The sequence below is a fragment of the Drosophila sechellia genome, chromosome 3L (assembly GCF_004382195.2).
Source record: "Drosophila sechellia strain sech25 chromosome 3L, ASM438219v1, whole genome shotgun sequence".
Classification (NCBI taxonomy): Eukaryota; Metazoa; Arthropoda; class Insecta; order Diptera; family Drosophilidae; genus Drosophila; species Drosophila sechellia.
Window position 1 is genome coordinate 8,950,938 of NC_045951.1, and position 22,140 is coordinate 8,973,077.

Sequence of the window (22,140 nt, forward strand, 5' to 3'; positions counted from 1 at the left end):
TATAGTTACTGTTTGCTGGTTGATAGCTGTTGGGTAGAACATTCGGGTAGATGCAGATAATAATGCACATGAACTGGGTTTGCATGTGACACTTGAACTTTTATTCTTCGGTGGTTTCAAAAAACAAACATAAATGACCAAAAAGTATCTGAGGTGGGGAGGGGCAAGAACTATTTGAGTAATTGCATGAGTTGGTTCGTTGGTGGGGCGTGGGGACAATTTTGATGGAACAAAATATGCACAATGAACTGAAAATAGATATTCGAACGTAAAAACAAATCTATTGAGAGCTAGGATTTAAATTCAACTCCTTGGCCTAACCTCTGTCTAAAGACAATTAAATTGACGTAAATTCAATTCGATTTCCTGCTATTTGTGGCAACATAATTGCTCTGTTCACAATTGTTCATATCAAAGGCGACTTAATTGCTTTTTCATTCTCAATCGAATTTGTTTCGGGCGTGTAAGTGTGTGTGTGTGTTCTGTATCTGTGGCACTTAAAATTTACTTGCTTGCATTTCAATTGTTTCGGTTTGGTTTCTTTCACATAAGCTTGTTTTCGATTTTCTGCCCACACCGAACAAACAGCGCACGGCCTTTGCTTGAGAGTTGAGCTCGGCATTTTTGGAGTGGCCAAAACTGAGTGCAGATGGTGGCTAAAAGGTGCAGGCTACTGGCTAAAATAACAGGTAATTGCAAAGCTCTCGACAACACTGAACAATTGCGCAATTTTCTGGGCCAAAAATCACTTCATTTTGGCCACTCCCCTGCCGACATTCTGAATGAGTTGGTTTCTTGTTCACATTTTGGTTATTTCTGTTTCATATGATTCATTGACAATTTTCACAGCTTAATCATCATCATTTCTTGTCGTTTATTACATGGCATAAAATTCATCAGTAATTCAGATCAATGTACTTACAGCTTTCGATTTCAATGTGGCACAGCTGGCGATCCATGGGGAAATATTGTAGATTCATCGGACACGATGCGGTAATAGTCAATCTAAGTGGATTATTTCACATTTTTTTTGGGGGGGTTTTGGGGAAAGAGAGATTATACGATTAGTAGCGAATTTATGGGCAACCAGGTGTACATCAACAAACAAACGAGCAGAGGGTTTCAAAAAAATTACATACTATTTTATATACACACAACATTTACGAGGTTCTGGGGACTGAGGGTATTCAAGTCATTACATACAGAGCGAGTTCAATTGGATATGAGCTAGTTGTTATATATATTTTTGCTGCTGTTTTTTATTTTGGTAAGTGAGAGATACTTTGAGTGGCAGTTTAGTTGTAGATAGTGAGGCGATTGGCTCTTACGCAGGGTTTAACATTAATTGGCTTACTTAGTTGTCGTTGGTTTAGTTGCTTAGAGTTGCTTAGAGCTACGAAAACTAAACGCTACTCATACTTATTTTGTGGCTTGTTTCTTGGTCTTTTTTTTTTTGGTGGCTTCTGGGGCTTTGTGGCTATTTTGGACAGATTCTTGTTTAAAGGTAGTAGAAAAATGAGAGCCCAGTAGCCGAGCTACTGCGGCCAGTCAAACCTTTTTGCGGTGTCAAAAACACGTGAGACAAAAGAAGGTACCGTCGATAGTCATGCAATCCCTGGAATTCGATGGTTGTCGTCTAACGATTCTTGATCTTGTGATTGGTATGGGGGAAATGCGTTTGTATCTTTCATGAGCCACACAATTGGGGATGTCGAAGTGATGGATAGTATAGTTCCATTCTATCGATGTTATGAAATGATTTATGTTTTCATCAGCCAATTGAGTACAAATGTGGCCACACGCATTTTTGGAACCATCACATAAAATAAAACTTAAAATTGAATTTAAAACGATTTCCAGATAAAAATCGATAGTATCGAGAGTACAATCACACAGTTTGCACCTCTAACCGATGACTTTCATGAAATGTACAAATCATTAAGAGCTGCTTCGCTCGAAATGTGCCAACTTTCTTTCACTTTCACTTGCCAATTGAACTCACTTGATTAGTCTTAATCGCTTGGAAGAAAACTGTTTTTCGTTCTGTAGAAATTTTCCATTTTCAATTCGATTTAGTAAATTACAACATCGATTTATACACACACAGAAAAAAAAGAGTTAGTTGCAAAAAGGGCCAAAAACGATAATTTTAACGATAGAGTAGAATGTTTGAAGTATTTTTTTTTTGGTTGGTTTGGGGTTAGTTTTTCGGTTTTGTTTTGGTTTTGTTTTTTTGGATGTAGGGTTAGTTGTAAAATAGTTAAATACACATACACATATACAGACAATTAAAAATGTTAATGTTCGCTTTCATTGAGAAAGTAGAGTTTGAAGTTGCAGTAGTTGAGGTGGTTTTTACCTAATACTTCTTGTTATCGATCCAGAATGATGCACACGTATGAATTCATTACTGGTTGTTGCAATGTGAAAATATGATTGTTTTTCATTTACAAAAAAGGTGTCAGGTACCCAAATATTCTTAATGAACTCTGATCCAACCGATAGTGTTTCTACACCAGGTCGTTTTCTATACGCTAAACGAGGATCGGTCCAAAATTGACGAAAGTAAAAATCCAATGTGAAGTCCTATTCAATTCACAATTTGATTCAATTCGATTCGGATTCGACACGATACGATACGGTTTTCGTTAATTGGGGGAAAAGGTAGCAAAAAGAGATTGAGATGTAATTCATATTAGTAAACATTGGCAGTGAGAACTTACGTAACTAGTTAACTAAACGACTACTAACTAAACGTCTTGTGTGTTCAAAAATATATTCCAATCAACTAAAATAAATTCATTGAGAAATCGATAGACAGAATTTGTGAAAACTAGGCAGAAAGTTTTATTCATTTTGGGCACAACAGATACACTTAACAAACACGCGAGGATAGAACTTGCGTCAAATGGAAAACAAGGAGAATTCATAACGTGCAACAATTTCAAGTTATCAATTTATGCAGGAAGATGGGACATAAGGACGCGGGACTTCAGACAACATGCAATAACATCGAATTGAATCTTTATACAGAGTATTTTTTTTTTAATAGATCGGCACTGAGATCTTTAATGAAACTAAAAAGAAACTGAATTAAATGAAATTACTAAGCTTATTTACATTAGAAATAGAAAGGGTTCTTGGGATCGGGTAAAGCATATAAGTAGTACAGAAACCTCTCACAAATATTCGTATGGATTCGTTGCTGTGATTGTGAAGTAGCTTGGCATTTTTCTGGCTACTAAACAGGGGTTTGTTGGGTTATTATTACTAGACTACTACGGCATCTATGGCAACAGGCTGGCAGATTGTTATTTGTACGCTTTATACAGTATACAGTTTTATATCGTTGGCTTTTTGGCTTGGCTCTTTTGTTTCAGCTGTTCTTGTTCTGCTTTTTGTGCCTCGAAGCTAAGCGTTTTTGGCTACGATTGGATTGTTTAAAATCAGAGTCGATAGGGGGATTGGATTGGATTGTAAAACGACAAACAATTTGGCTGTGTTTGCTCTGTTTGTATCTGTGTGCTTTTGTATCTGTGGGTGGTGGGCGGCTATGTGTGTGTGTGTGTGTATGGATAGTGTTTTTTGGGGGCTTGGGGCGGATAAGGACAACTACTCGAGTTGTTTCTCTCAGTCTTGCATATCATTATCTTCAAGCGCGTCACGTGGCCGACAAGGAACCAAAAATTAAACAGGAAATCATGTAAATGTAAATGTTAAAGGTAAATGCAAATGCAAATGTAATAATAATAGTTGTTGCTGTTGTAGTAGTAGTAGTAGCAGGTAATAACATTTGTAAGTAGTTATAAATATTTATAGGGCGCACACTGCTTGCTTTTTGGGTACTTTGCCAGTACTTTAACGCACGCTAAGTGGTGCTAGCTGATACGAGTCTACATGGCGTATACGAATTTTCTAAAAGGCTATGTGTTTTATTTATGCTGTGAAAATTGCACACGGTTCTCGTGGGTTGCCTGCAATCTTCTCCCGGCTTTATTCTAGCAGATTTGGTTTCCACTCGGTTTCTGGCGCGCCCAGAACAAAAACTCAAACACAATCTGAACTTAAAAACGAATCAAAAACTCAAGCATAATCGAAAAGGAATATAAAATTTCGTGTGGATTATGCAATTTCCATAACTCTGTTTTTGGGTTGGTGGGGTTTTTGCATTGCAAAAAGGGTTCTAAAAGGGTCAACCTGGATTTTCGTACTTTTATATTCTTGGCACACACAAACTCAACTCTAAATACGAATACTTATGTGCATGGCGGTATTTATAGATGGTACACAATTAACCCAAAACGTGAGCGGGTCTATCGAGTTGGTTGTGTTCTTTTTATATATCTCGTTATAGTATACCATTTACAATTTACATATGTATAGACATGTGTATGTGCTGTATGTATATTTCCGTTTTTTTGCTGTTTTTTTTTTGGTTGTAACATCATGTCATGTTGATTTTAACTGGCTCGCTGCTCGCCTGAGTTTGAATTAAATTGGACGCGTTCTCTTGTGTAAATTTGTCCCAGTTTTTACAGTTGAAAAATTGTAAGATATACTCAGGATCCACAAATATTTTTGAACTTTAACCATAAATTGTAATTTTAATTCCGGAAAATATATTTTATATACTAGTATTATTTATATTTAACTATGTCCTTCTGTCCGTTAGTCTGTCTGTCCGTATGACATATATGGCGTTCCCTCTTTTGTGTAAGCTTATTTATTAAACGTATTTGTTTCACAAATGATTTAAGAATAATTAAACCGGATTAAAAATACTAAACGTTTTTCAATCGAAATTTTTACTTTTCGCTTTAAGGATATTCTCAGTGTATTTGCATGGGAATCTGTTACTGTGGCTATGTGTGTGTACGCGTGTTGTTGTTCTTGTTTCGGTTTGGCATTGGCTCAGTTTATTTTTGAATTATTTTCATTAGCAGCGTAGCGATTCTGTTTTGTTACCGGCTCGCAAAATGTGGAAATGAAAAATTGTCATGTAAGAAATGATCGGGCTGGAAATGAACATGTTGTTGTAGTTGCATTCTTGTTGTTGCTGTTATCCTTGTTAACGTGTTTTGTGTGCTGGGTTGTTTTCGGCAGTATGCTCGTGTTTACGTTCCTGTTGGGCATGTTATTTTCGCATAAATTGATTGCCAAAGCCAAACTGTGCGATTATCTTGGTTGTATTGTGTTATACGAACATTTCCTTAAGGCAAAACAGTGAGAGTGTATTTTATTTAAACGTGTATGCAGCAAAAGTGCAGCAAAAAGTCTTTGTTCGTGTGAGTAATTCCCTATTAAGTGCAGTTGTTGCACCCTGTTTTTGTATCTTTTCCAACGAAAGTATTTGAGTATCTGCGAATTCTCTTGTGCGCCAATTGATGTGATTATTTTTCATCTGTGAGATGCTCTCTATTTGTCACACTAAATGATATAAATGTATTAAGAATGTCGGACAATAAAAACATACGATACTAGAAATGATGACAAGGATTGAATCAAACAAATGAGTGTCCTGAGGCCTACGATTTGGCAATTTATGTGAATCTATCCCAGAGGCTTGTATTTTGTTAAATGATTTTGAAAAGTTTCGCAGAAAGAAATAAGAAAAAACGTGCGACGTTGAAAAAAATGTTTAATTTTATAGAAATTTTTTAGAAAATAATTGAATATCCAATATATTTTTTTAGAAGTTTTAGAATATAATCGAAATTGATTGATATGTAGTAACGGCTTTCCTGATTGAGTTGGCGAATAGAGATAAATTAAGGAAAACGAAAACACAGAAACAGGCATAAATAAGTAGTCCCTTGTACGAGATGGCTAAGTCCATATATCGTTTGACGAACACATCGACACCGAGCTTGAGTATATGCTATGGATTATATGCTGTGTGGATTATGATATTCATTCATATTCATCTTGTTAACAAATACGCATGCGCGCAGCCCTTGTCAATGCGGCCGCTGTGATTAATTTTATTTAATTAATTTTGATATTTTGCATTTGACCAGATCACAACAAACATTATGAGGGATATATGAGAGTATAGGTATGGTGGATATATGTATGTATGAATATGGCATAAATATCTCTCGTTTCTCTGGGGTGGAGGGGACCGATCATAGTGTCACTGTGTATGTGGGTTGGGGAAATGGATGAACTTTGGCCGTAATGTACTCGATGGAGCGATAAATAAAGATTTATACAGCAATTAGATTGATTGACTTTATCGCAGTTATCCATGTTATCCATAAAATTCCGAAGTGGATGGATGCGATGGAGACAAAGAAACGCAAAAGGCAACAAACTCAGGATGAACAAATGGAAATGGCATTTTCAAAGCGTCAAACTCGTAGTTGAATAATAGATAGAGATAGCGCGAGTGTGGGTGAAAGAGAGAGCAGCACTTGGTCTGGGCTCAAAAATTAGCTCAAAATGTGTATAATTTGGGGTAATTTCAATGTAAGTACGTTTGTATATATTTCGGTTTTGCATTGTTCTGGCCGAGAAGCTTTTGAAACGGAACAACAAACAATTTGCGAACATCATGGCCTATTGGCTAACATTGAAACAATAAACACAAAACGAATATGCAACATTGGAATTTCATATTTGGCAATTGCATTGCAATAACGATTCGTTTCACACAACATTTAATTGGCAGAACTTTGTATATATATATTGGTATATGTATATAGATATTGGTTTGCAGTTGGCTTTGAATGGTCGAAAACAAACACAATCTTAAGTGAATCAAAGTAATTGTAATAAATTTGTATGTCTGTTGCCAATTAGCGAAATTAAAAGGAGAACAAATGCTAAGACACAAAATGAGCTTTAAGCAACAGAGACAGACATAGAGAAAGAGATAGGAACATATAGTAAAGGAGACAGAGATATTTATAGAGAGAGAGCGAGAGATAGTTACAGGTTAGAGAGGTAGAGACTGAGAGAAATTAAGAAGTATACGAGTAGATTTATGAATTTTTTTGTTTGCTTTTACCAAAAAAAAAGAGGAACATTTGTTTTGTATCTGTGGATAATTGTTGTTTTTTTTTTTATTTGTATTTATGGCATATATTTTTACGTATGTACCATTAGAACTTCCGAAACCGAACTGATACTGAGGACATACATTGTGACGCCAACCTCCACAGGGGGACCTGCAACATATACACACACACGGATTGATGGAATTTTCATTTTGCGTTTGGTATGGTTATACTGTAGTTGTAGTTGTTGTTGTAGTTATTATTATTGTTGTTGTTCATGTTAGATGTGGCTAAAACCCAAAATATGAGAACTGAAACACACACACAGCGGTACGAGTAGTAACAATGGACGCAGTACGTTGACATATTTTATTTTCGCTGCCTACTTTCGGGCGCCTTTCCTTGGGCTCGTCGGGTGCTGTTTAATTTCCATTAGCAAAATTAAATATATAAAAGGTACGGTTAACACTTAAATTGGCAAGCGATGTGCATTGCTTTGCTGTTGTACTGTTTTGGCTGTCTATATTTTTGTTGGTGACTAACTAAATTTGTGTTTGATGCTTTTGCTTCTGTTGATTGCACGCGCCGAATGAAAACCAAATCAGTTGACTACTCGAGGTTCACATTAATGTTGTATATTTTGTATGTATTTTCAGCTATACGAATAAGAGTTGCAGTAGCTCAATTAAAAGAAAGTATTTCAAAAACAAAGGCGCCTAGTAAATAAATATTTATTTGAACTAGTGGATTATTTGGTTTTGAATAGCGGATTCACACACCATTTTCGTTTGCATTGCTTATTTAGATAGAGATTTATGTATTTTGGATTTTGGGTATTGCGATTTTTGGCAGCAGTTGGCTAATTAAATTTATCTTGAAGCTTGTTATGAGTTATATGGGCCTACAAAAAAGAAGAAGACGAAACAATACGCATGAAGTGAGAGGCAAGAGTTTTGCTTGGAATGTGAGGGTTTTGAGATCCGGAAGGGTTACAATGTTTATGGATTGTTTGTTACTGTGGCTGTTGTTTGTATGTGTGAGGTTTTTCATTTTTATTTTTGTTTTTTCTTTTTTCTTTTTGGGTAATTTTGATGTGCTTGGCCAATTAGACATACACAAACACACACAGAGTTAAAAGTAACGGTGAGCACAGGAGGAAGTCATTTTGTAGAGCTTAAGGAACATAAAAAGCTTTTTGCCAATCGTTGGTTTTGATGGATTTGAGAGTTGACATTTAGTTTACAATGTGTTGACGATGTGAGAGAAATATCGTGGCAAGTACTATAACTTTGGCCCTATTATTCTGACTTCTGGGTTCGTATGGCTCGTCAGCTCCTAACAAAGACCTTGGCTAAAGTATTCATTTGAGGAAATGAATGCGAAATTGTTGGGAAAAACACTAAAACACAGCGGCTATAAAACGAACTAAACATTCGAAAGAGTTAGAGTTTTTGAGAGATTTAGTACCAAAAGGGTAACTGATGAGGAAATAATACCATATAAATAGAAGGAAACACAATAGGTACGGGTGTGGATAAGATTCGCAAATAACGCTTTCAACTGGTGTACTTTGGTCAACGGTTAGAAATAATAGATCGTTCTATCTATATAAATATATATAAAAGAGTGTTTGGAGAGAGAGTTCATACAAAGCAAAACAGTTGAAACATTTGGTAGTTGGTAGTACCACGGAAATCAGGAAATCAAGACTTTGTGTGTGTGTGAGTGTGAGAGAGCAACAAAGTAATGCGTTTAGTGGTACGAAAGGAAATCAAAATTCGAAAGAAAACTCCAACAACAAAGACCAAAGACAGAGAGATAGATTTAGGAGTAGATAGATAGAGATAGAATGCGAGAGAGCGCTTAACGATAATAGAAAGGTACAAAGTTCAATTAGTTTGTACCATTTTCACTTCTGAGAGCGAGCTGATCGATAGCACATACATGGTGACTCCGACTTCGACAGGAGGTCCTGCAAACACGTATGTTATAGTAGGTGTTATATAGCTAGGTACGGTTAAGTTTAAAAGATTAGTCTAGTGTTAAAGTTCTCGGATCCCGGATACCATATCCCAGATCCCAGATCCCACATCTCAGATCCCACTGCGCCTCAACCTCCCTAAAAATACTGGATACATTTTGGATACCGGGCTGTGCCCCCACTTGCGTTTCGTTCAAGTCGCGTTGCATTTTGGGTTTGCTTTTTAGCTTTAGCTTTCGCTGGGTAAGTGTAACTATTAAGATTGGGTGTCCGGAGATTGGTCTACTTACCACCGTAATTGGGTCTTACTCTTTTGTCGTAACTAACACTAAAGGAGTCGAGTATAGCGGATATGTTTACGTCACCCAGCATGCTGCCACCGCCAGTCCTGCAAAAGGAAGGGTTTATTATTTAGTTGGAAATAGTTATAAACTAATTAAGTCTACGAACAAAGGGGTTAGGCATGTTCTTCTAATTGTGCAATTTAATGTATAACCATTTGTGATAAATACATCTGTCGTATTTATTGCTTTAAATATATTTTTAATACTTCGACTTTTATCTAAGCAATTTTGGAGCTAAATCTATCTTTATAAAGTAAAACAGAGTAAAAAATTAATGTCCACAAAAGATCGAACCCGTTTGTTTCAAGAAGATTTAGTTTTGTGCATTTATTTAACAAAATTATAGATATTCTGGGTTAATATGTATTTGGGACGATTGCCCATTTGTTCGTGGCATTTGTTGCTGTGCATCATTTCCATATGGGACGTCAGTGTTTCCTGGAAACGCGACTGACAGTCGACACAGACATTGCGTTCGGCGGTCGTTGCAGGTTAAGTGTTCATGTGGCACTCTGTGTGGGTGTGCCACTTTCGCTTTATGCGGCATCAAGTGCGCCCCCAACACGAGCGTCTGTATGTATGTATTATTTATTGCATGTGCCTGGCAATGAAGGCACACACATACGCCAGTTGCCAGTTGGCAGTCGCCAGGCACTTCAATGCCTGTTTATTTGCGTCTATTCTACGCTAAACTGTGCTATTAAAGCGCGTTTGTTGTTATTCCAACTCTGCGAAAGCCATTGGATACACAGCGCTCGGGTCTCTGGTCGCAGGACTCACAGCCCGGAGCCCAGGACTCAGAACACAGCACACGGGACTCAGTAGCCGGGGTGAGCAAAATCACAATTTAATAAAAGTTGCGCCTGCAAATAAACAGAAACCCGACTTTGTCTCTCGGTGTGCGCCTGCGCGTTTTTCGGAGCTCAGTGTCTCTTTTGGCTTTCATATATCCTGTTTGCCTTTCATTTGTATCGGGAATATATATATATAAATATATATATCTATATATGAACATCTATGTGGGAGAATTTTGCCCAATTTGCACATTCGCATGTCAATTGTTGTGGCTGATTTGCTGATTTGATGCGATTTTAATTTTGCAGCTCACAAAAGTTGGCCATAATTTTTTGTAATCAAGCCTGGGCGTGCCGTGGCCCACATTCTCTCACCGCTCTCCCCCGAATTTCTCTCGTCCCTTCCCCGTTTTCCTCTCTGGCTACGCTTGAGCTTTAAGCCAAGTCGATGGCGGGCCCATTGTGTATACGCAGCGTGGGCATCAAAGCGAAAGCCGACGGCAAAAATGGCAGCCTATTTATAAGTATGTATGAAAATACCCGCGCCCAGTCTATGCGGTTTTATATTTCGGGCCTCTTGTCTGATTTTGATAATGAAAAAGTTTTGATTGCTATTTGATTTGAGTTTTTGATTGGGCTTGTGTGTGAGTGCGAGTGGGCTTACGAGTACAATGCTGCGTATGCGCAATGTTCATTGTTACGGGTTACGGGTTACGGTTACTGGCAACTTCCAACACTTTCCGCCTCTCGCCGCGCTAGCCATTAAAGTTTAATTTATGCACTGCTGCTACTTTTGCTGGCAGGTGCTGTCAATAAGTTTTTGACAGCCTGCAATAAAAATTACTTGAAGGACGCGCCAAAAACTTTCCGATTGCTCCGCTTATGCCGCTCCCAAGGCGGAACGTGGCGTATACGTAATATGCAAATGTGCTCCTGCCACGGCTAAGTGAAACTAATATTATGCCCGACGTATTGTCAAATAATTTATGCAGCCCAAGTTTGGTGTGTGTGTGTGTGTGGCATGCTTGTCGTTAAGTGCACTAGAAAATGTCAATAGGTCGTACTTGAGGCGTCAAATATTTGCCTATTGATCGAGGGCAACTAAAGAGCACAAAAATACGAGAAGAACCTCGTGTTGAGTTGGCAGTTGCCAGATGTGCCGCCGTACATATTACTACACAGAAAGTTAAACTAGTATAGTCGGCAGTTGGTAAGCAAAATATTGTTTAATAATATTTATGTATTACATATATTATAATATTAAACCAATTGAACAGATTGATTTATTAAATATATTTAGCCATTTATTTGCTTTTCTGATACTCCCTTAAGCTCAGTTTCTTTTTCAATTTTCTAAAACTCTCGGGGGCAAGCAAAGTCAATACCAGTCTTAAAATATTCATGTTAGGAAAATTACCCAATTGTCGGTGCATTTTCACTGTGTAAGTGCACATTGCTGTAGCTTGCAATTAGCCGCTTGCCGTAAGTGGGTAACAATTTGAGTTTTTCCAGCCAGCTCTCAGGACGGCAGAGTGACTTGGCCAACGAAAACAGCAATAAAGGAGCAACAACTAAGGAAAGCGGCTGGGCCAGGAGCTGAAGGAGCAAAAGGAGCAGGACCACAAGCAGAACCAGCAGAAACAGGACCAAAACTCACAACTAGAACCCCAACTGTAACAAAACCAAAATGCAAAGTCATGCGCACGACAACCGAGCCCAAAACGTGTCGCCCCAAGTGCCACGCCATCTTATCGCTGGCCACAGTTTGTTGCCTTATCTTGAGGCACTGCACGTTTGCCACACACATATATAGAGGTGTGTATATATGTATGTACACACGTATATACGTGGGTGGGTGTGGCTGGTCAGTGTGCCAGTGTGTGTGTGCGTGTGTGTGTCTGTGCAAAAGCAAAGCTGTGGGAAATATTGTCGTTATTGTTTGTTGTCGTTCTCGCTGTCGCTGTCGTTTTTAGTGGCACTTTGAGTGCCAGCCATTACGTATACGCTGCGTTGGACACGCGCCATTGCATAAATTCAAGTGAAACGTTAAAACAAAGCGGAAATGCGAAAACTACTAGCAAATATTATCTTTCTTTTAGCGTTTTCGCAGTCTTTGTCTTCATCTCCGCTGTCTCCGCTTTTTCCCATTTCCCTGTTTCCCCGTTTTTCCACCAAGGATTTCGTCCTGACAGCTACAGGGACGGAGGCAAACGCCTACGCCGAGATAAGCAAAAGTTGGTTTAGGCCTTTCTGCTGCGCAGTAAAGAACTCGAGCAAATGTCTATGGGTCGCCCATACTTTAGCCTTCAGCCTGCAGCCTCCAGATTCCAGATTTCAGCCTCCTTCTGCCTTCTCGGGGGCAAGTGTGAGTAAGCGTTTTTTAATAAAGTGATAACTTGATGCCTGACAGCCGCCTGACAGTCGCTAAAAATAAACACATCCGCTTAATAAGCCAGCAGCCAGTGAGCAGCCAGCTCCCGGGACACACAGGAAAGCCGCTCGGACATGGAAACATTAACTATTATGGGCTAGCCCAGCAGTGGGCCAGCATGGGCCACGCCCCACTTTATGGACTTGTTAAAGCCAATTTCAGACACACTGGGAATAGCTAAAGTATCCCCACAATGGCTTATAGCCTGGGCCCATTGGCCCATATATTTTATGTGTTATGATCAGAGGTATTTCTCTAGTCACTTAGCGCTCAAGCTGCTTTTAACTGTTCAAATTTTCGAATGATATAAGGTTGAACCATAGGTAACATTTTATAATTTGTTTACTTTGAACCAAAAAAAATGTTCTTTCCCACTCTTCCTAAGTGGGCAAAAATTGATTCCCACAAATGTATATTCTTTCAAATAATTTTTTTTAATAATATTGCATTTTGACACTCGAGATGAATAGCTGTTTATCCGTTCTATTCGTTCTTAGAATTGCACTCGTTTGGCCTTTTGATTAAATTAAACCCCATCCTTATACCAAATTCGAACTTATGCGCCAGCTGAGCGGACGAGGTGAGGTAAATGCATAAAAAATTGAATTGCATTGGCGAGTCCTTGACATTTTGCAATATAAACAGCAGGCTGGCAGGCGATGGTGACTCCGATGGCGATGGCTAAGGCGCGGATATCTCTCGCCTCCAGGCGGGCCAATAAAAATAGTTGCCCGCTCGAATTGTATTTGCCGGGGCAAATGTGAAAAAAATTAGACCTGCCTTGTGTCGGGGCTTTATTAAATATTTGAAAAGCAGATGGAGGCACAAGTGGAATGGCGATTGGCAAAACACAGACTCACATACACACACACACACTCATGCGGGGAAAAAAGGAGGCTGGCCCGCTGCCTGCCTGTCTGCCTGCCGTTTGTAGATATTTTCAATCATACTCAAAATGTGAAGGAACAACAATTTACGCTCAATGACACTCGACGGCGAGCTGTTGACGCTGCTGCCTGCCCCCGAGTGATGCAGCTGGCAAACTCAAATAGTGGGGCAGGCATTCAAGCAACCAGGCAGTCAGGCAGCCAGGCAGTCTCCTTGTTGGACGCGAACCCGGGTGGTCTTTGCTTTTGTCGCTGCCACTTTAGCATTATCTGCTATCAATAAATTCCCAGTGAAGTGGGCACTTGTGTGGCAAGTGGAGCACAACGGGACACCCAACGGGGGGCGGCAGCCTCAGCAGCCTTAGCAGCCCTAAAGCCCAGCAGCCCATGCCGCACAGGAAGTGGCAGCGTGTAAAGTGAGCAAACTGTGTCGCTCTGGCCTTTAACCTTTTGCTGGGCCAGGGACTGACTGGGATTGGGACTAGAAATGGGATTGGGGTGAAGAGGCTTGGAGGCTAGGAAGCTTGGACGCCCTGGAACTTTGACTCGGCAAGGCTGTCATTTTGTGTTGCATACTTTGTGGCGGCGCCTGTGCAATGTTGCATGAAAAAGTAGCGTAAACTTTGCTCCGCTGAATGTGCCTTTGCCATTGCTTGTGCCTTTGCCATTTTGGCCCAAATAAACGAACAACTCAGCTGTGCCTGTGTGTGCCGCCTTGGAGTCGCTTGACTTTTGCCGTCTCTCTTAACGCCACGACATTTTCGATTTTGGACTTCTTGTTACGCTATACTACGCTATATAAGCCACATCATGCCACGTCGCGTGTATCTCCGTGTCCTCGTCTACGTTCCCAGCACGCGATCTTGTAATCCTGTAAACGTGCATTTGTACTCGACTCGTTGCCGCTGTCGTTGTCGCATTTGGACTCGTATTCGGATTGGGATCCGGATTTGGGAGTCTCGTAGACCCCATTTGATTTGCCTAATTTGCCAGGTTGCCATGTTATGCAAATGTTTGTGGCTCTGTATAGCCGCCTAAATATTTACTAATGAGCGCTAACCCAAAAAGGAACAAAAAAGCTGAAAAAAGGAAAGAAGGAAGGCAGGCAGTGGCAACCAGAGCTCTGCTCTGCATAATTTGTGTGATTAAGTTGACAGAACGCCACAGTAGCTGACAACTAATGCCACAATTGTGGCAATTTCTTTACGTTGTCCGAATGTGTTGTATGCGGTTGCGGTGGGCTTTTTGCCCCCGTGGATCTGTCCCCAGGGTAACGGCGGGTGTATTGGTTCAGCGGCTGCCGCGCTGACAGCTGTCAGTTGGGTTGAGGGGATATGGTGGCCCAACGGTCAAATCCTTGCACAAGGGTTTCCAAAAACAAACATAAACATCGGAACGCGGACGTTGACGGGTGAGTAATTACAAGACCATCGAGTGGCAGTTGTCATTTTTCAGTCGCTGCCTGCCATTTTAATGACTGCCACATGCAAATGTGACAATGACGATGTAGCTACGGAGTCGGAGTGCCCTAATAAATTGCCTGCACTTAGTCAAAATGTCGAGTAGCTCAACATTTATTCACTGCCAGGTCAAGCTGGCTGTCATTCGGCCTAATTAGCGCTGGGGCCCAGAAGAAAATTCGAACGCATTTTGCAGTAAAATGATTTGGATAATCATAAATTACCATGAATTATGGGCCCCACGTTGGGCGCCACAAAACAAAAAACAATCGCATAGCACGCACCTGTCGCACCTAAGGGGGCTGGTCACTGCAGCAAAGTGTCAGGCCCGAAAGCAAATTTATTGTTATTATAACTGCCGCCCAACTGTAGTTTTTCTTTGTTCCAAAAATGGGGAGGTGCCATGCGGACGTGCTAACCATTATTTGGCCATAATTTAATGCGAATTAGAGGCGAGCACGGCCCTCTATGATGTTATTAGCCTAATTGATAGTTGTACATGTCACTAATTGAGTAAATGCCATTGAATGCGGCACTGAATACACTCCCGATGATTTCGCATAATTACAGACTGAATAATACTGATACTTACGCCGCTTGCACTGTATGGATCCGTTTGTGGCCCGTTTCCTGTGCGATCAGGGCCATATTGATGGCCAGCCAGATGGTCAGCAGCGGTGTGCGGGGCAGGGGCGCCATCCGGGCCAGCTTGTCCATTTTTGAATCACTCATGGTGGTGCTGTGTGTTTGGGTGTTTGTGTGCTGATTTGGTTTCTTGTTTCAGGTGTTGGAAGTTGAAATTTCGGGAGGGTGCGAAAGTTGCTTATTTAAAACGGCTGTCGTGGCTTTTCGTAGTCTTGCATTAAAAATCGAAGTTTTTGTTTTTTGGTTATTCTTTTTTGTTTGTTTTCCCTTTTTTTTTTAGTTGCGTATAAAGTAAGTTGTAGTTGTTTTGTTGCTGTTCTTGTGGTTGCCGTTATTAGTCAAGGTTGCTCCTTTAGTTTAGTTGCTAGCTGGTTCCCCCTTTTTTTTATCCGCTCGGCTACTTGGGCTTCTAGTCAGGGCTTTCTCCGTACTTCTCCGCTTGTTGAAGTCTCTCAGTCAGTGAGTTAGTTGGTTGTTTAGGCAGCGAGGCATTCAGTCAGTACTTCAGTGCATGTGTATGGTTGAGTGGATGTTTAGAGCTTAGAGAGTGCTTCCTTTCTTCTCTTCTGTTCCTTTCTCCAATCCTCGTTTCGCGTCCGCGTGATGGTAGATCGAGTCGAGCTCAGTCCAGTGGCAGCAGATCCTGATGCGCTTCCTCTGCTTCTGCTTCTGGTTTTGAATCGGATTCCTTCCTCCTGCGGCATTAATTGCTGCTGCTGCTGCTTGTGCTGCTTCTCTGCCCGTAATCAGGTTACTTCCTGCCTTTCCAGCGCTTCACGCTTTAGGGACTTTTTTTTGGTTTTCTCTTGCCTCCTTTATTTACTTTTAATTACTTCTATCCTGACGAGATGCCCGCTCATGTGTGTGTGTGTGTGGGTGAGCTTGTCTGCGAGCGCTTTGCAAATTCCTTGAAATTGAGCCTTTCGTTGCCTTTCCTGCCTGCCGTCGTTCTTACGTCCTGTGGGGAATCTGTCGGGACTGGGGGTCCTGGGCTGGGGTGGGTGTGTGTCAGTGTGTTAGTCGAGCTCCAGCAGAGTGTACATCGTGATATCCCGCTACGTATCGCTCTGTTCGTCGCTGCTGCTTCGTCACCCCGCTCACTCTGCCCGCTCTATGCGCTCATTAATAATTACAATATATCCGCACTGTTCATGGCTGCCTCTGCCGTTTATTTTGGGTTGAATTTCACAGATTTTCTATTTTCGTCGCCTCTAAATTCCGAGTGCCGCTGTGGTTTCTGTTTCAGTTTCAGTATCAGTTGCAGCTCCCTTACTGAGTTTCTGAGTTCGTCATCCCAACGGACTCTCCATCTCATCGCTGGTTCAATATCGTTGTGATTGCGGTTGTTCCGATTCGGATTGATCTTATCCCAGCTATATGTGTCCTTTGAGTGCCTGCAACCTGCTCGATGTGACCGATGTTAGTATTGGTGCTGCAGGCGACGGGGCTCATTTTATTGGTTTCGATTATTAGAGATTCCGTGCGCCTTAACTTTGGGCATTGTTTGTTAAGTGGCTACAGCAGTGGATACGCTTCTCGGGGAACTATGGGACATATTTGCTAGATCTGAAAGTTTTACTTTAGTTCTTTGATTCTAACACTGGAAAAATTTGAAATAAGGAAAAAAATTAAAATAACTTTTTAAATTTGTTTCACAAATATGGTCTTGGAATTACAGATCGAATTATATTTTAAATTTAATTGTCTTAGTTAGTTGTATCCTTTAGTGCTTTAATAATTGATTTTAATTTCGTATTTTTTATTCCGAGTTATTGTTTAAAGATTTTTAATTTATTTTGATGTCGCTTTTTCACTTTTTAGTTTAGCAATTAAATTTATTAGAATATTTTCGGCGTTTTCGTAATAATTTATTTTTTTCTTTTTAGTCAAGTACAAAAACCAGAAATCAGGGCGCGTCGCGTTTTACTTGAAAATTTCACGCTATTGCTAAAGAACATCCTCACACTCACACAACCAAACTAATTTATACACACATACACAAGCATTCACTCAGAAGCACACACACATGCACGTACACACAGTCGAGGCAGACACTTTTGTATAGATTTTGTCGAGTTGCCGTTTCTTGTGGAGTCCTTTTTTCTGGTTCTCTTGTACCGTCTGTGAGTTTTGCCAGCCGCGTTCGTCCGTTACATTTTCTCCGCTGAGCGTTTGAAAACCGTTTGGCAGGACAGCCAGTTGGCTAGCAGTCAGTTGGCCAGCTAGGAGCCGAGCAGGCCTTGCAGGACGAGAGAGAGAGAGCAAGAGATTGGAAGAGAGAGCAAGGGATTCGGCCAAAAATAGCCCGAGCCTGAGCCCGAGAAAGTGTGCTACATTTTCTGCAAAGAGCAAAGGAGCTCTCTCGCTATCTGAGCACCTCGAGTGCAAGTGTGTGTGACGGCTGGCACCTTTTGTGTGCTCTGGTGTTGCCTTGTTGTTATCCTTTCGGGCTTTTTGCAGAAATGTCACCGTGCACTCTCAGCTTTGGCAACCCCGGCAGTTACACTCTGTTTAGCATAAACGCTTGCTACTTGGCTCCAAAGTCCCCAACCTAGTCTATCATCTAGCTGTGTGTCTGTGTGTGTGTCGGCATGCCTTTGTATTGGTTTTTTGTTTTTATAAACTTTTTCGCATGCGTTTTTCCCTAAGCACATTTGATTTGTATGCCACTTTTTGTGGGCTCTCTCTCTTCGGGGTTTTTGTCCTCTTGGTAAATTTCTCGCGCTTTCTTGCACATTCGCACATATCTCGTTAATTGGTAAGCATGCGTTTTCCTGGGAATTTTCTTGTGCCTTGGCTTTGATTGCTTTTTGCGGCAAACCAAGTAAAAAAAAGAAAGGATTGTCAAGGCGACGAAGGGAAGGGGAAAACGAGCATTGTTTCCTTCAGCCTGTTCAACTTGACAAAGAAAAGCGGGCTGGTATGTAAATTCCATATGCATATATGAACGTACGGCTTTCGCGTCTTCATTCCCTCCCCTGTGTGTGTGCATATTTTATATTCAATGATAAGAGTTTGACATTAATTAAAATGGCAAGAGTTGCGTGTGTGCGGGGCTCACATTCGACATTTTACATTTCACTTGCAGCTTGGGAAATTTATGCGGTGCACCTCGATGTTTTTAAAACGGCTTTTGTTTGGCGTGCATAAATGCTTTCATATTGTATACGAAACGACGACAGTTATTAATGAGTTTTGGCCCCAGTTACATTCCACTTTTTTTCGCTGCTACATATTTGATGGCCCACAACAGGGCTTTTAAATATGCAGTCCCTAACTTGAACTTGCATATTAAATGGTTTTGCAACTTTCTAATTACTTAATCCGATTTTAGAGGCCACGTTTTCATGGGCAATACGTCCCTTGCTTTTGCTCAAATGCTTTTTCTAAAAAGTGATTAAGTATCCGCCAATAAAACTAGAGGACTTCACTTCGTTAGCCCAAACTGCTCAATAAATGTAAAATTTCGACTTTCATCAGAAATGAAAATTATGGAAAATTGAGTGCTCCCAAAACTGTGTTCTACTATTCACAAAGCTGAACCAAATTGAGCAGAATGTTCACGTTGCGAAACAATAATGAATTAGAGCTATAATTTAAAAGTATAATGGCTTTTTCCATAAATATACTGCTTAACATTTCAGATTTAAAATTAGTATTAAAAGCGTTTGATTAAAATTCATTAAATTGGAAAAATTCCTATTTCGTATTTCAAAGCGTTATAAATTTCTTTCTGTGCTTTTAACGGAGACGAGTGGCAGATTTCATAGTCAACTGCCATTGAAATATTCATGTTCAGGACTGGAATCGGCTAAGACTTTAAGCCATTAACCTCGTGGCCGCTGTCATCATCAGTGGCGGAGAAGGAGCAGCAGCAGCAGCATCCTGTGCCCCCCGTGCTCCCTCTCTTTCTCGCTCATCGGGCACTGTCTCACTCTGACGCCCTGTTGATGTGTGGCTGGGCACGTTTTTGGCAATTAAAAGCATATGCGGGCTAGGCCGCCTCCTCCTCGGGGCTAATCAACGAGGCCGCCCCAACAATTTGCTTGAAAATTAAACAAAGCAAAGGGCGTGCAGTGGAGGAGCAAAGCGGGAGTGGCATGAGGTGGAGGCGGCTGGGGGATGTGGGCGATGGGGGAGTGGCAGCTGCCAAGACGATGAAGCTCACGAAGACGAAGCACAGTGCCTACCACAAGCAAACAAGCGAATACACACACACACACACAGAAAGACGACAGCGAAATTCGCTCACCGTCACATGCTTACACCCACCAATACACTCACTTACTAACACACACATATATACCACACGTTGCAGCAGCAGAAGGAACAGACTCCTTTTTGCCGTTGCCTTTTGTATTTATTTACTGCTTTTTTCTTTGGCTTTGCGTGTATGCCTGTATGTGTGAGCCAAACTCGGCCAAATTGTATGTGCACGCGTATGTGTGCGTACGTGCGTGTTGGTGGTTCAAGTTCTTAGCCTTTAGTTCACAGCAGACGGATTAAATTCCAGAGTTTGCCTTTGCATTTCTTTACTAAATTATAATAATCATAATTTATCTGCAGCGTTGTTTTTTTAAACATATCCAGTAGTTTTCTCTCGCTTTTTCGTGCTTTGATTTTTCAAGCACACTAACATACGCACACACTCGCGCTCTCCCTACACAAATACTGCAGTAGTTACGCCTTTTTTCGCGATATGTGCCAAAGACGCGATTGATTTGGTTTTGGGCTATCGAGGTCACTTGATTGTCGAATATTTAGGAGATTTAATGTGGCTTTAATTGCTTTGTCGGTTACCAAAAAGATGTGCAAAATGTATCTATGTATCTGGGCTTTTTAACAAAATTTTATCCGCTCGACGTTAACGACTCGACTCGACTCAACTCGCTCACGGACTCAGCTCGGGCGTGTTTAATTTTTTTGCGGAGACCGAGACCGACTGGCACAGTGGCACTTACATCACGAAGCCGCGAAAATTCAGGGTGCGACCGGTTGGCCGAGTGGAGCCGACAGGACACGAGGATTCTCTCGGTTGGAAATGTTGAGCTCGGCTTTGGGGTTTCGCATTTCGCGTTTCGAGTGGAGAGCTTTTCGGCATCGCACTGCTGGCACAGTTGTTGTAGGTCTCAGTTGGTTGCCCTGCTCCTGTAGATATAGCCTATATTCATATATACGTATACACACATATATATGTGTATCTGGATATGTGTGGGATTGTTGTTGGTGCAGGCCTTAAGCACACGCAACTGTTTCGCTGTATATGTACGCTTTGTGTACAACCGGGAATCGTTTTGCCTCCCACTGCCAACTTTCTCGCACACAAATCAACATAAATCAGCTAAATCGTCAGGATACAAGTACACACACACACACGCATAAACACGCCAAACACACTCATACACACGCACACATGTACTCCTGCCGCCAAAGCACTGTATTAGTAGTAACATACGAAGGCTGAGCGGCAGGCACAGGGCTGGTTTGCATAGAGTGCAGTGACTAGTGGCTGGATCTCATGGCGTATGCGTAATGCAGTTGATGGGCAAATCTGTTTACCCATGACTGAGCAAATTTTGACTGGGCAAACTTCATTTTAGCCTGAAATTGAACTTGATGTTTGGCAAGTGTAATCCGGTCTTATTGAAATATTAAATTATAATCTCATCGCGAGCTCGGCGTTAATTAAATCGTCTGCAATTGATAATTTTTTTAATCCCTTGAATGACAGTTTGACATATCGGCACTATTTATTATTATAATTAACCCATTTACAAATTAGATTTATATTATTTTAAAGGAATAAACTGATTAAAGAATTTGTATAAAAGTGTATATATCAAATGTGTAAAGTAAATAATGCAAACTGAAATAAACTAAATAATGCAAACTAAAATAAACTAAACTAAATAATGCATGCATTTGTGAAACTATATTGTTTTTCCTTTGAGTAGAAAGCTTATAGAATCTGATCCATCTTAAAGAAGTGTTAATGCATCCGTTTTTTTTTGCGTTGCAGGTCAATTAATGATTAAATCTGCTCCGAAAAAGAGATTTAAATGTCGCGCTATCCGCAATCCCAATGTATCTCCCGCTGTCATATGCAGTAATGGCTTTTAAAATATATATAGCCAGCCATTAAATACATTTCCGTTCGGGGCCCGACCTCATGCATGCTATACACACAGAGTTAGCACACAAAACCGGTTGGCAAATGGACATCCAGGCGGCCATTTTGTGGCCACAGGACAACGATGTGGGAGCTCTGAGCGAGTCTTTTGCCGGCGATGTCAACCAAGTTGACTTTTCGATGCGCACTGCTTATTTTTTTAATAAGCATAAATTTTGGCACGTAAAGCAATATGGGTAAGCCGCAGACACACACACACATATACATAAGCAAACCTTCTAACCGTACTAACGCCTCCCAACTTGCCACGCCCCCCTGCCCTCGAAGGGCGCAAATTGATTGAGTCTGCCGTTGTCATTTGTCGCTGTGGCGGTCCCAAAATTTATGAAAATGAAATGCCACGCAGCGCTTTTCCGCTCTTCCGCTTTTCCGCTTTCGGCACGTGTGTGTATGTGAAAATCTGTATGTTT

The 22,140-nt window shown here is 40.8% G+C and overlaps 1 protein-coding gene across 11 annotated transcripts in view; it reads right to left on the bottom strand.

Moving 5' to 3' along the window:
• LOC6604990 (gamma-aminobutyric acid receptor subunit beta) overlaps positions 1 to 20,448 on the bottom strand; it is a 34,740-nt gene extending 14,292 nt beyond the window's left edge. For 3 of the 11 annotated variants that reach the window (XM_032719876.1, XM_032719871.1, XM_032719866.1), the window contains exons 1-6: positions 20,341 to 20,448; positions 15,488 to 17,140; positions 9,270 to 9,367; positions 8,903 to 8,970; positions 2,360 to 2,586; positions 923 to 1,005 (exon numbers count right to left, since the gene is read on the bottom strand). In XM_032719876.1, coding sequence (XP_032575767.1) covers positions 923 to 1,005; positions 2,360 to 2,586; positions 8,903 to 8,970; positions 9,270 to 9,367; positions 15,488 to 15,627 — 616 coding nt within the window. In that variant the 5' untranslated portion in view covers positions 15,628 to 17,140; positions 20,341 to 20,448. Of the gene's footprint in view, positions 1 to 922; positions 1,006 to 2,359; positions 2,587 to 7,101; positions 7,170 to 8,902; positions 8,971 to 9,269; positions 9,368 to 15,487; positions 17,141 to 17,658; positions 17,732 to 20,340 lie in introns of those variants that run through there. The other 8 variants (XM_032719875.1, XM_032719873.1, XM_032719869.1 and 5 more) reach the window with 5 other exon arrangements.
• Between the last annotated feature and the right edge of the window lie 1,692 nt (positions 20,449 to 22,140).